Below are 12,883 nucleotides of genomic sequence, written 5' to 3' on the forward strand. Positions count from 1 at the left end.
ATATTGACAAGTGGCAGTTGGGATACAAGATGCTCACTACTGGGTTCAGAATGTTGGAATATTGACAAGTGGCAGTTGGGATACAAGATGCTCACTACTGGGTTCAGAATGTTGGAATATTGACAAGTGGCAGTTGGGATACAAGATGCTCACTACTGGGTTCAGAATGTTGGAATATTGACAAGTGGCAGTTGGGATACAAGATGCTCAGAATGGGTTCAAATGTTGGAATATTGACACTGTGGCAGTTGGGAATACAAGATGCTCACTACTGGGTTCAGAATGTTGGAATATTGACAAGTGGCAGTTGGGATACAAGATGCTCACTACTGGGTTCAGAATGTTGGAATATTGACAAGTGGCAGTTGGGATACAAGATGCTCACTACTGGGTTCAGAATGTTGGAATATTGACAAGTGGCAGTTGGAATACAAGTGGCTCAGAATGTTGGAATATTGACAAGTGGCAGTTGGAATACAAGATGCTCACTACTGGGTTCAGAATGTTGGAATATTGACAAGTGGCAGTTGGGATACAAGATGCTCACTACTGGGTTCAGAATGTTGGAATATTGACAAGTGGCAGTTGGGATACAAGATGCTCACTACTGGGTTCAGAATGTTGGAATATTGACAAGTGGCAGTTGGTTGAATACAAGTGGCAGTGCTCAAGATGCTCACTCATTCAGAATGTTGGAATGTTGACAGTGGCAGTTGGGATACAAGATGCTCACTACCTGCACCTTCAAATGGGAATATTGACAAAGTGGCAGTTGGGATACAAGATGCTCACTACTGGGTTCAGAATGTTGGAATATTGACAAGTGGCAGTTGGGATACAAGATGCTCACTACTGGGTTCAGAATGTTGGAATATTGACAAGTGTTACAAGATGCTCAGAATGTTGGAATAGACAAGTGGCAGTTGGAATACAAGATGCTTCTTTGCAGAATGTTGGAATATTGACAAGTGGCAGTTGGGATAAAGATGCTCACTACTGGGTTCAGAATGTTGGAATATTGACAAGTGGCAGTTGGGATACAAGATGCTCATTACATGGGTTCAGAATTGGAATATTGACAAGTGGCAGTTGGAATACAAGATGCTCACTGGCTTGGCAAGAATGTTGGAATATTGACAAGTGGCAGTTGGAATACAAGATGCAAGTGGCTTAACTGCTCAGAAATGTTGGAATATTGACAAGTGGCAGTTGGGACAAGTACATAGATGCTCACTACTGGGTCAGAATGTTGGAATATTGACAAGTGGCAGTTGGGATACAAGATGCTCACTGGGTTCAAGAATGTTGGAATATTGACAAGTGGCAGTTGGATAAAGATGCCACTACTTTGTTTTGGAATATTACAAGTGGCAGTTGGAATATGCCCAAAATTATCTACTGGGTTCAGAATTTGGAATATTGACAAGTGGCAATACAAGATGCTCATGCCAATATTGACAAGTGGCAGTTGGGATACAAGATGCTCACTACTGGGTTCAGAATGTTGGAATATTGACAAGTGGCAGTTGGGATACAAGATGCTCACTACTTCAGAATGTTGGAATATTGACAAGTGGCAGAAGGTTGGAATATTGACAAGTGGCAGTTGGAATACAAGATGCTCAGATGTTGGAATATTGACAAGTGGCAGTTGGGATACAAGATGCTCACTACTGGGTTCAGAATGTTGGAATATTGACAAGTGGCAGTTGGGATACAAGATGCTCACTACTGGGTTCAGAATGTTGGAATATTGACAAGTGGCAGTTGGATGCTCACCTCCTGAATTTGGAATATTGACAAGTGGCAGTGGGATACAAGATGCTCACTACTGGGTTCAGAATGTTGGAATATTGACAAGTGGCAGTTGAGCAAAGCACAAGTGGCAACTCACTACTGGGTTCAATGCTTGTAATATTGACAAGTGGCAGTTGGATACAAGATGCTCACTACTGGGTTCAGAATGTTGGAATATTGACAAGTGGCAGTTGGGATTTGCTCACTACTGGGTTCAGGTTGGAATATTGACAAGTGGCAGTTGGGATCAAGATGCTCACTACTGGGTTCAGAATGTTGGAATATTGACAAGTGGCAGTTGGGAATACAAGATGGGTTCAGAATGTTGGAATATTGACAAGTGGCAGTTGGAATACAAGATGCTCACTACTGGGTTCAGAATGTTGGAATATTGACAAGTGGCAGTTGGGATACAAGATGCTCTCACTACTGGGTTCAGAATGTTGGAATATTGACAAGTGGCAGTTGGGATACAAGATGCTCTGGGTTCAGAATGTTGGAATATTGACAAGTAATACAAGATGCTCAGAATGTTGGAATATTGACAAGTGGCAGTTGGGATACAAGATGCTCACTACTGAAATGTTGGAATATTGACAAGTGAGTTGGGATACAAGATGCTCACTACTGGGTTCAGAATGTTGGAATATTGACAAGTGGCAGTTGGGATACAAGATGCTCACTACTGGGTTCAGAATGTTGGAATATTGACAAGTGGCAGTTGGAATACAAGATGCTCAGCAGAATGTTGGAATATTGACAAGTGGCCAGTGGAATACAAGATGCTCAGAAATGTTGGAATATTGACAAGTGGCAGTTGGGATACAAGATGCTCACTACTGGGTTCAGAATGTTGGAATATTGACAAGTGGCAGTTGGGATACAAGATGCTCACTACTGGGTTCATACAAGATGCCAATGTTGGAATATTGACAAGTGGCAGTTGGGATACAAGATGCTCACTACTGGGTTCAGAATGTTTATTGACAAGTGGCAGTTGGGATACAAGATGCTCAGAATGTTGGAATATTGACAAGTGGCAGTTGGGATACAAGATGCTCACTACTGGGTTCAGAATGTTGGAATATTGACAAGTGGCAGTTGGGATACAAGATGCTCAGACTGGGTTCAAAGTTGGAATATTGACAAGTGGCAGTTGGGATACAAGATGCTCACTACTGGGTTCAGAATGTTGGAATATTGACAAGTGGCAGTTGGATACAAGATGCTCACTATTGGGTTCAGAATGTTGGAATATTGACAAGTGGCAGTTGGGTTCAGAATGTTGGAATATTGACAAGTGGCAGTTGGGATACAAGATGCTCACTACTGGGTTCAAATGTTGGAATTGGATTGACAAGTGGCAGTTGAATACAAGATGCTCAGAATGTTGGAATATTGAAGTGGCAGTTGGGATACAAGATGTTCACTACTGGGTTTGGAATATTGAGAAGTGGCAGTTGGAATATTAACAATGTTGGAATATTGACAAGTGTTGTTGGATACAAGATGCTCACTACTGGGTTCAGAATGTTGGAATATTGACAAGTGGCAGTTGGGATACAAGATGCTCACTACTGGGTTCAGAATGTTGGAATATTGACAAGTGGCAGTTGGATACAAGATGCTCACTACTGGGTTCAGAATGTTGGAATATTGACAAGTGGCAGTTGGGATACAAGATGCTCACTACTGGGTTCAAGAATGTTGGAATATTGACAAGTGGCAGTTGGGATACAAGATGCTCACTACTGGGTTCAGAATGTTGGAATATTGACAAGTGGCAGTTGGGATACAAGATGCTCACTACTGGGTTCAGAATGTTGGAATATTGACAAGTGGCAGTTGGATACAAGATGCTCACTGTGTTGGAATATTGACAAGTGGCAGTTGGAATACAAGATGCTCAGAATGTTGGAATATTGACAAGTGGCAGTTGGGATACAAGATGCTCACTACTGGGTTCAGAATGTTGGAATATTGACAATGGAAGTTGACAAGGGCATACAAGATGCTCACTACTGGAATGTTGGAATAGAATGTTGGAATATTGACAAGTGGCAGTTGGGATACAAGATGCTCACTACTGGGTTCAGAATGTTGGAATATTGACAAGTGGCAGTTGGGATACAAGATGCTCACTGCTGGGTTCAGAATGTTGGAATATTGACAAGTGGCAGTTGGAATACAAGATGCTCAGACTGGGTGAATGTTGGAATATTGACAAGTGGCAGTTGGGATACAAGATGCTCACTACTGGGTTCAGAATGTTGGAATATTGACAAGTGGCAGTTGGGATACAAGATGCTCACTGGTGGGGTTCAGAATGTTGGAATATTGACAAGTGGCAGTTGGAATGGAATATTGACAAGATGCTCACTACTGGGTTCAGAATGTTGGAATATTGACAAGTGGCAGTTGGGATACAAGATGCTCACTACTGGGTTCAGAATGTTGGAATATTGACAAGTGGCAGTTGGGATACAAGATGCTCACTACTGGGCTCAGAATGTTGGAATATTGACAAGTGGCAGTTGGATACAAGATGCTCACTATGTTGTTCAGAATATTGTGGCAGTGGAATACAAGATGCTCACTACAAGGGTTCAGTTGGAACAAGATGCTCACTACTGGAGAATGTTGGAATATTGACAAGTGGCAGTTGGGATACAAGATGCTCACTACTGGGTTCAGAATGTTGGAATATTGACAAGTGGCAGTTGGGATACACTGCTGGGTTCAGAATGCTCACTGGCAGGGGATACAAGAACTGTATTGACAAGTGGCAGTTGGGATACAAGATGCTCACTACTGGAGAATGTTGGAATATTGACAAGTGGCAGTTGGAATACAAGATGCTCACTACTGGTTGGAATACAAGATACAAGATGCTCACTACTGGGTTCAGAATGTTGGAATATTGACAAGTGGCAGTTGGGATAGATGCTCACTACTGGGTTCAGAATGTTGGAATATTGACAAGTGGCAGTTGGGATACAAGATGCTCACTACTGGGTTCAGAATGTTGGAATATTGACAAGTGGCAGTTGGAATACAAGATGCTCAGAATGTTGGAATATTGACAAGTGGCAGTTGGGATACAAGATGCTCACTACTGGGTTCAGAATGTTGGAATATTGACAAGTGGCAGTTGGAATACAAGATGCTCACTACTGGGCTCAGAATGTTGGAATATTGACAAGTGGCAGTTGGGATACAAGATGCTCACTGCTGGGCTCAGAATGTTGGAATATTGACAAGTGGCAGTTGGAATACAAGATGCTCAGAAATGTTGGAATATTGACAAGTGGCAGTTGGGATACAAGATGCTCACTACTGGGTTCAGAATGTTGGAATATTGACAAGTGGCAGTTGGGATACAAGATGCTCACTACAAGTGGGTTGGAATACAGAATGTTGGAATATTGACAAGTGGCAGTTGGGATACAAGATGCTCACTACTGGGTTCAGAATGGGAATATTGACAAGTGGCAGTTGGGATACAAGATGTTGGAATATTGACAAGTGGCAGTTGGGATACAACTACTGGGTTCATGGCTACAAGATGCACACTGGGTTCAGAATGTTGGAATATTGACAAGTGGCAGTTGGAATACAAGATGCTCAGAGAATGTTGGAATATTGACAAGTGGCAGTTGGGATACAAGATGCTCACTACTGGGTTCAGAATGTTGGAATATTGACAAGTGGCAGTTGGGATACAAGATGCTCACTACTGGGTTCAGTTGAATGTTGAAAGTTTGGATACAAGATGCTGGGTTCAGAATGTTGGAATATTGACAAGTGGCAGTTGGGATAAAGATGCTTGGGATACTGATGGTTCAGAATGTTGGAATATTGACAAGTGGCAGTTGGGATACAAGATGCTCACTACTGGGTTCAGAATGTTGGAATATTGACAAGTGGCAGTTGGGATGATGCTGGTTGGAATATTGACAAGTGGCAGTTGGGATACAAGATGCTCACTACTGGGTTCAGAATGTTGGAATATTGACAAGTGGCAGTTGGGATACAAGATGCTCACTACTGGGTTCAGAATGTTGGAATATTGACAAGTGGCAGTTGGGATACAAGATGCTCACTACTGGGTTCAGAATGTTGGAGTTTGGGCAGTTACAAGATGCTCACTACTGGGTTCAGAATGTTGGAATATTGACAAGTGGCAGTTGGGATACAAGATGCTCACTACTGGGTTCAGAATGTTGGAATATTGACAAGTGGCAGTTGGGATACAAGATGCTCACTACTGGGTTCAGAATGTTGGAATATTGACAAGTGGCAGTTGGGATACAAGATGCTCACTACTGGGTTCAGAATGTTGGAATATTGACAAGTGGGCAGTTGGGATACAAGTGCACACATCATCTCTAGTCAATTCTCAGACTGCTTGACTTGGGCAAGAGGTCAACTGCTTGAGTTCCTGCACCTCAAATGGAATATTAGCTCCAAAGTATTATGGAGTTCCTGCACCTAAATATAAACAGTACCTGAACCCAAAAGGAGTAGGCTACCGGCACCTATTTCAGTCCAAGTCAACCACTAGGTAGACTACAGTGATCCCTATCAAACACCTCAGCAAGTGGCCACTTCATAAAGGGCTTCTTTGCCAAGTTTTCTTTCAACATAATAATGGTCAAGTTCATTTTGCTTGGCCCGGTGCCCCCAGGTAGGCAGAGTTTAGATTTTAGACCATTCCATTGGTTCTTAATGTGACCTCTCCACCCACCCGGGGCATCGGTCCCTGGCGCCATGCAAAACCAACTCCACCATTTGGCAATGTGTTGGCTTATGTAAACAAGTCCGAGGTGCAAGTCTCTAACTGTATGTGTTCTTCGGTATGATTAGACAGAGCGCAATCTGCACAGCTGTTTCTCGGTACATGACAATTCGCCATAGGCGCTACAATCCCTTTATAGTGGGCATGATCGAAATCAAAACCCAACCCCAAATAAGTCGTGATGAACTCGTTAGACAAATATCCCACTACTTTGTTTTGGAATAATACTGATTTTATGCCCAAAATTATCATACTTACACTTTTTTGCCAATTTTGACAATGGAATACATGTTTGACTAATGCCACATTTCAACCAGAGAAGTTGGTTCTTGCATTCATTTGCGCTTTAACTTCAGTCATGTTCAGAACAGAACGTGAGGATGGATAGACAACAATGCAACGTCACATACTCTAGGTGCAATACACATGACGGCCACTAGATGGGGACCTAGTCCCACTAACAGGTAGTCCCTGTAACACCATAGTTGGCTAACCTCCTGAATTTTGTAGTCATGAGAGGTTGCCAGTTCGTATCCCGAGCTGACTAAATGAAAAAATTGTCTATCTGCCCTTGAGCAAAGCACTTAACCCAAAATGCTCCTGTAAGACACTCTGGATAAGAGCCTCTGCTAAATTACTCAAATTGAAATGTGATCTATTTTTCCTCCCACCAGGAACAATGGAAGCCATATCTTCTCGTCTCTTGTCGTCTCTTCACCCCTTCCAGGAATCATACTAACCTCCCTGACCTCTCACTTCTTTCTAGCACTTTTGCCTCCTTCCTGGAACCATAGTAACCACCTGTCTTTTCTCTGCTCTCCTCCTTCCAGAAACCATAGTAACCACGTGTCTTCTCTCTGCTCTCCTCCTTCCAGGATCCATGGTAACCACCTGTCTTCTCTCATCTATCCTCCTTCCAGGAACCATAGTAAGCACCTGTCCTCTCTTTTTCATCCTACCAGGAACCAGAAGAAGGAAGCAGAGTGTAACATGGCCATGGGTCAGTGGAGGAACTTGGAGGCGGTCCTCAACTCTAAAGACGCAGAGCTGGCCAATCAACTGGCAGATAACAGAAGACAGGCGGATGACGTCACTGACCTACAGGCCCAGGTGGCCAATGTAAGGACTAGACTGCCATCTATAGGCCTTCTAGTGAGGTTAATTTAATGTTTTGTTTAAAGTTAAATACAATTAAACCAACACCACATACAGATGTTTTTGCAGCATTTTGACAGTGTTATGCATCAGGTTCTGTGTCTGCTGTGAACGCAGCTCTGAGAAGGAGTGGTTGACAACGCAAAAGACATTAAACAGCATCAGACAAAACAAAGTATATTCTGCCTGGAGATGCGCTGATTCAACCTTTTGATTCTCATGTTATGATTTTTTTTTAAATAGTCTAAAGCTAACTAGTTTGATGGCTAACATTAGGTTGCGAGCATCTACTGAGAAGACTCTTATGGGCTGTTATGAGACGTGGCTAGGTAATTTATGAGGGGAGTTGCTTCGTTTTGGCTAAATGTTAAGTCCTCAATGCAAAAGGTGATCTCTTTGACTCCTTGTCTCAGTTGGAGTGTGGGCTGGCGGAGACTAAGACCCAGCTAAACTCTGAGATGTTGAGGAGGGTGGACCTGGAGAACCAGGTGCAGACGCTACGGGAACAGCTGGAGTTCCAGAGACACATTGACGAACAGGTAACACACACACACTTGAAACCGGACACACACACACACTTGAAACCGGACACACACACACACTTGAAACCGGACACACACACTGCAGTATCTGCTGCATAAGAAAGACCTCACATGTGGCCCACTATTACCACTGAAGCGACACAGAAGTCAGATTGATTGGTTGTTGAAGTGGGCAACTATTTACAAATACTAATAATTGTAAGATATCAAACTCAATGTTGTCTCTGCCTGTCTTTCTAGGAAGTGTGGGCTATCCACAGCATGCAGGAGGGAAGGGGTTAATGAAGTGGCTAGGGGTAGGAGGGTGAGAAGAAATGGTTAAGAGCTGGGGATTGAAATGGAATGAGGCCCATGTCGTTTCCTCCATGTTGAGTAGAAGGGGTGGTGGTGGGGGGAATAGGGTCTGGGAGAGGACTAGGGGTTAGAATGGAATGTGGCCCATGTCGTTTCCTCCATGTTGAGTAGAAGGGGTGTGGTGGGGGGAATAGGGTCTGGGAGAGGACTAGGGGTTAGAATGGAATGTGGCCCATGTCGTTTCCTCCATGTTGAGTAGAAGGGGTGGTGGTGGTGGGAATAGGGTCTGGGAGAGGACTAGGGGTTAGAATGGAATGTGGCCCATGTCGTTTCCTCCATGTTGAGTAGAAGGGGTGGTGGTGGGGGGAATAGGGTCTGGGAGAGGACTAGGGGTTAGAATGGAATGTGGCCCATGTCGTCTTCCTGCGAGTAGACGTGTGGTGGGTGAATAGGGTCTGGGAGAGGACTAGGGGTGTGGAATGTGGCCCATGTGTGTGTGTGTGTGTGTGTGTGTGTGTGTGTGTAGGAGGTCAGGGAGATCCGGAGCAGACATGAGAGTCGCCTGGTGGAGGTGGATTCTGGGAGACAGAAAGAATTTGAGAGTAAGTTGGCTGAGGCCATGCAGCAGCTACGACAGGAGCACGATGGACAAATCCAGCAGTATAAAGAGGATCTGGAGAAGAATTTCAATGCCAAGGTACAAACTCTTTCACTCTCCCTCCCTCTCTGCCTCCCTGCCTCTTCTTTTTTAAATATATACTTTCCCCTAGCCCTACCTCCCCTAATTGGAGTAAACTAATGGACAACAACAGTTAGGCTTCTACTTCCAGCGTATTGTTTTTGGTTTAAGTGCTTTGCTCAAGGGCAGATCGTTTTAGTCCCACCCAGCAATCCTCAACCCATCCCATCTATCTGAAGACCATTCAGTTTAGATTTCTATATACCATATATTTTTCAACTATGTTGTGATGTTTAACAAAGTTCTGAACCTATGTACATATTACAGACACAGAATATTTTGGATTCTGTTGAGGTTTGTGTGTATGTACAGTACCAGTCAAACGTTTTTCTTTGTACTATTTAGGATAATAGTGAAGACATCAACACTATGAAATAACACACCTGGAGTTATGTAGAAATGAGAAAAGTGTTAAACAAATCAAAATATATTTGATATTCTTCAAAGTAGCCACCCTTTGGCTTGATGACAGCTTTGCACACTCTTGGCATTCTCTCAACCAGCTTCACCTAGAATACTTCTCCAACATGCTGAGCACTTGATGGCTACTTTTCCTTCACTCTGCGGTCCAACTCATCCCAAACCATCTCAATTTGGTTGGGGAATTGTGGAGGCCAGGTCACCTGATGCAGCACACCATCACTCTCCTTCTTGGTCAAATAGCTCTTACACAGCCTGGAGGTGTGTTGGGTCATTGTCCTGTTGAAAAACAAATGATAGTCCCACTAAGTGCAAACCAGATGGGATGGCATATCACTGCAGAATGCTGTGGTAGCCATGCTGGTTAAGTGTGCCTTGAATTCTAAATAAATTGCAGTGTCACCAGAAAAACACCATCACACCACCTCCTCCATGCTTCACGATGGGAACCACACATGCAGAAATCATCAGCTCACCTACTCTGCGGCAGTTGGAACCCAAAATCTCAAATTTCGACTCCTCAGACCAAAGGACAGATTTCCACCGGTCTAATATCCATTGCTCCTGTTTCTTGGCCCGAGCAAGTCTCTTCTTATTGGTGTCCTTTTAGTAGTGGTTTCTTTGCAGCAATTTGACCTTGAAGGCCTGATTCATGCAGTCTCCTCTGAACAGTTGATGTTGAGATGTGTCTGTTTCTTGAACTCTGTGAAGCATTGGACTGCAATTTGAGGCTGGTAACTCTAATGGACATCCTCTGCAGTAGAGGTAACTCTGGGTCTTCCATTCCTGTGGTGGTCCTCATGAGAGGCAGGTAACTCTGGGTCTTCCATTCCTGTGGCGGTCCTCATGAGAGGCTGGTAACTCTAATGGACATCCTCTGCAGTCTCTGCAGAGGTAACTCTGGGTCTTCCATTCCTGTGGCGGTCCTCATGAGAGGCTGGTAACTCTGGGTCTTCCATTCCTGTGGTGGTCCTCATGAGAGGCTGGTAACTCTAATGGACATCCTCTGCAGTAGAGGTAACTCTGGGTCTTCCATTCCTGTGGTGGTCCTCATGAGAGGCAGGTAACTCTGGGTCTTCCATTCCTGTGGTGGTCCTCATGAGAGGCTGGTAACTCTAATGGACATCCTCTGCAGTAGAGGTAACTCTGGGTCTTCCATTCCTGTGGTGGTCCTCATGAGAGGCAGGTAACTCTGGGTCTTCCATTCCTGTGGTGGTCCTCATGAGAGGCAGGTAACTCTAATGGACATCCTCTGCAGTAGAGGTAACTCTGGGTCATTCCTGTGGTGGTCCTCATGAGAGGTAACTCTGGGTCTTCCATTCCTGTGGTGGTCCTCATGAGAGGCTGGTAACTCTAGGACATCCTCTGCAGTACTCTGGGTCTTCCATTCCTGGTAACTCTGGGTCTTCCATTCCTGTGGTGGTCCTCATGAGAGGCTGGTAACATTCCTGTGGTGGTCCTCAATGGACATCCTCTGCAGTAGAGGTGGACATCCTCTGCAGTAGAGGTAACTCTGGGTCTTCCATTCCTGTGGTGGTCCTCATGAGAGGCAGGTAACTCTGGGTCTTCCATTCCTGTGGTGGTCCTCATGAGAGGCAGTTTCTTCAAAGTGCTTGATGGTTCTTGCGACTGCACGTGAAGAAACTTTCAAAGTTCTTTCAATTTTCTTTATTGACTGATGTCTTAAAGTAATGATGGACATTTCTCTTTGCTTATTTGTGCTGTTCTTGCCATAATATGGTCTTACCAAATAGGTCTATCTTCTGTATACCAAACATACCATGTCACAACACAACTGATTGGCTCAAACGCATGAAGAAGGAAATAAATCCCACTTTTGAACTTTTAATAAGGCACACCTGTTAATTGAAATGCATTCCTGGTGACTACCTCATGAAGCTGGTCCTGAGTGGTGCAGCAGTCTAAGGCATTACATCGTTGTGCTAGAGGAATCAATACAGACCTGGGTTCCATCCCGGGCTGTATCACAACCAGCTGTAATCGGGAGACCCATAGGGTGGTGCACAATTGGCCCAGCGTTGTCTGGGTTAGGGAAGGGTTTGGTCGGGGGGCTTTACAAGTAGGCCGTCATTGTTAATAAGAATTTGTTCTTAACTGACTTGCCTAGTTAAAAAATAAAATAAAGCTGGTTGAGAGAATGCCAAGAGTGTGCAAAGCTGTCATCAAGCCGTAGGGTGGCTACTTTGAAGAATATCAAATATATTTTGATTTAACACTTTTCTTTGGTTACTAAATGATTCCATATGTGTTTCATTATTATTATTATTATTATATTATTCTACAATGTAGAAAACAGTCAAAAATCAAGAAAAACCCTTGAATAAATAGCTGTGTCCAAACTTTTGACTGGCACTGTGTGTGTGTTGCTGGTGTATAACTGTATGTGTTTCTCTCAGAGAGAGCTGTGTGTCAGGGAGTCGCTGTGTGTGCCGTGCACACTGTTAGAGCAGGAGTGCATGATGACGGAAGAGAAAAGGGGAGTGAGAAAGATGCCAGTGCAGATTAGGGAGAGCTTTGTCCAGCTGATCAAGGTATTCTCACCGGTCCAGCCTGTGTTAGGTAGAAGTGTCCTCATATTGTAGCCAATAGCAAACACTTACACCTTATTTGGCTTGCTCTGTAAAATGGAACCAACCGACTTGTCCCAAAAGTGCAAACCCAGTCCACCATATGTACTGGTCAAATCAAGTTCACCTCAAGTATTCAACATGTATGCAGTTGGTATGTTATGTACCTCTACTCATACGATGAAGTTATTTAGAAACATTTTGCTGTAAATCCAAATGTTTTTTGCTGTTTTTTTTCCTTTTTTTTCTTTCTTTAAAAGAAAATGTGTCTCTTATGGTGAACATAATGTAGCTCAGTCTCGTGTCAAAACATAGGACATTAACACATTGCTTTTCCTTTGGTGTGTATGTAACATGGGTGTGTGTTTTGACAGCTGGAGAACGCCCATCAGACGGCGCTGAAGAGTAGTGACTTTGCCTCGTCCACCAGAGAGGAGCTGTCTGGCACCAAGCTCCGCATCGAGACCCTCTCCTCACAACTCAATCACTTCCAAAAACAGGTACTTGCTGTATGTGTGTAGGGCTAATGTTGCCCATAGATGCTGATCTT

General features: G+C 43.8%; 1 protein-coding gene across 5 annotated transcripts in view; it reads left to right on the top strand.

The window, feature by feature from the left end:
* lmnl3 (lamin L3) overlaps nucleotides 1–12,883 on the top strand; it is a 36,671-nt gene that overhangs the window by 15,601 nt on the left and 8,187 nt on the right. For all 5 annotated transcript variants that reach the window (XM_064989107.1, XM_064989070.1, XM_064989079.1 and 2 more), the window contains exons 2-5: nucleotides 7,558–7,714; nucleotides 8,164–8,289; nucleotides 9,113–9,283; nucleotides 12,708–12,833. In XM_064989107.1, the coding sequence (XP_064845179.1) occupies nucleotides 7,586–7,714; nucleotides 8,164–8,289; nucleotides 9,113–9,283; nucleotides 12,708–12,833 (552 nt within the window). In that variant the 5' untranslated portion in view covers nucleotides 7,558–7,585. The remainder of the gene's footprint in view (nucleotides 1–7,557; nucleotides 7,715–8,163; nucleotides 8,290–9,112; nucleotides 9,284–12,707; nucleotides 12,834–12,883) is intronic.

The sequence above is a fragment of the Oncorhynchus masou genome, chromosome 2 (genome assembly GCF_036934945.1).
Source record: "Oncorhynchus masou masou isolate Uvic2021 chromosome 2, UVic_Omas_1.1, whole genome shotgun sequence".
NCBI classification, from domain to species: domain Eukaryota; kingdom Metazoa; phylum Chordata; class Actinopteri; order Salmoniformes; family Salmonidae; genus Oncorhynchus; species Oncorhynchus masou.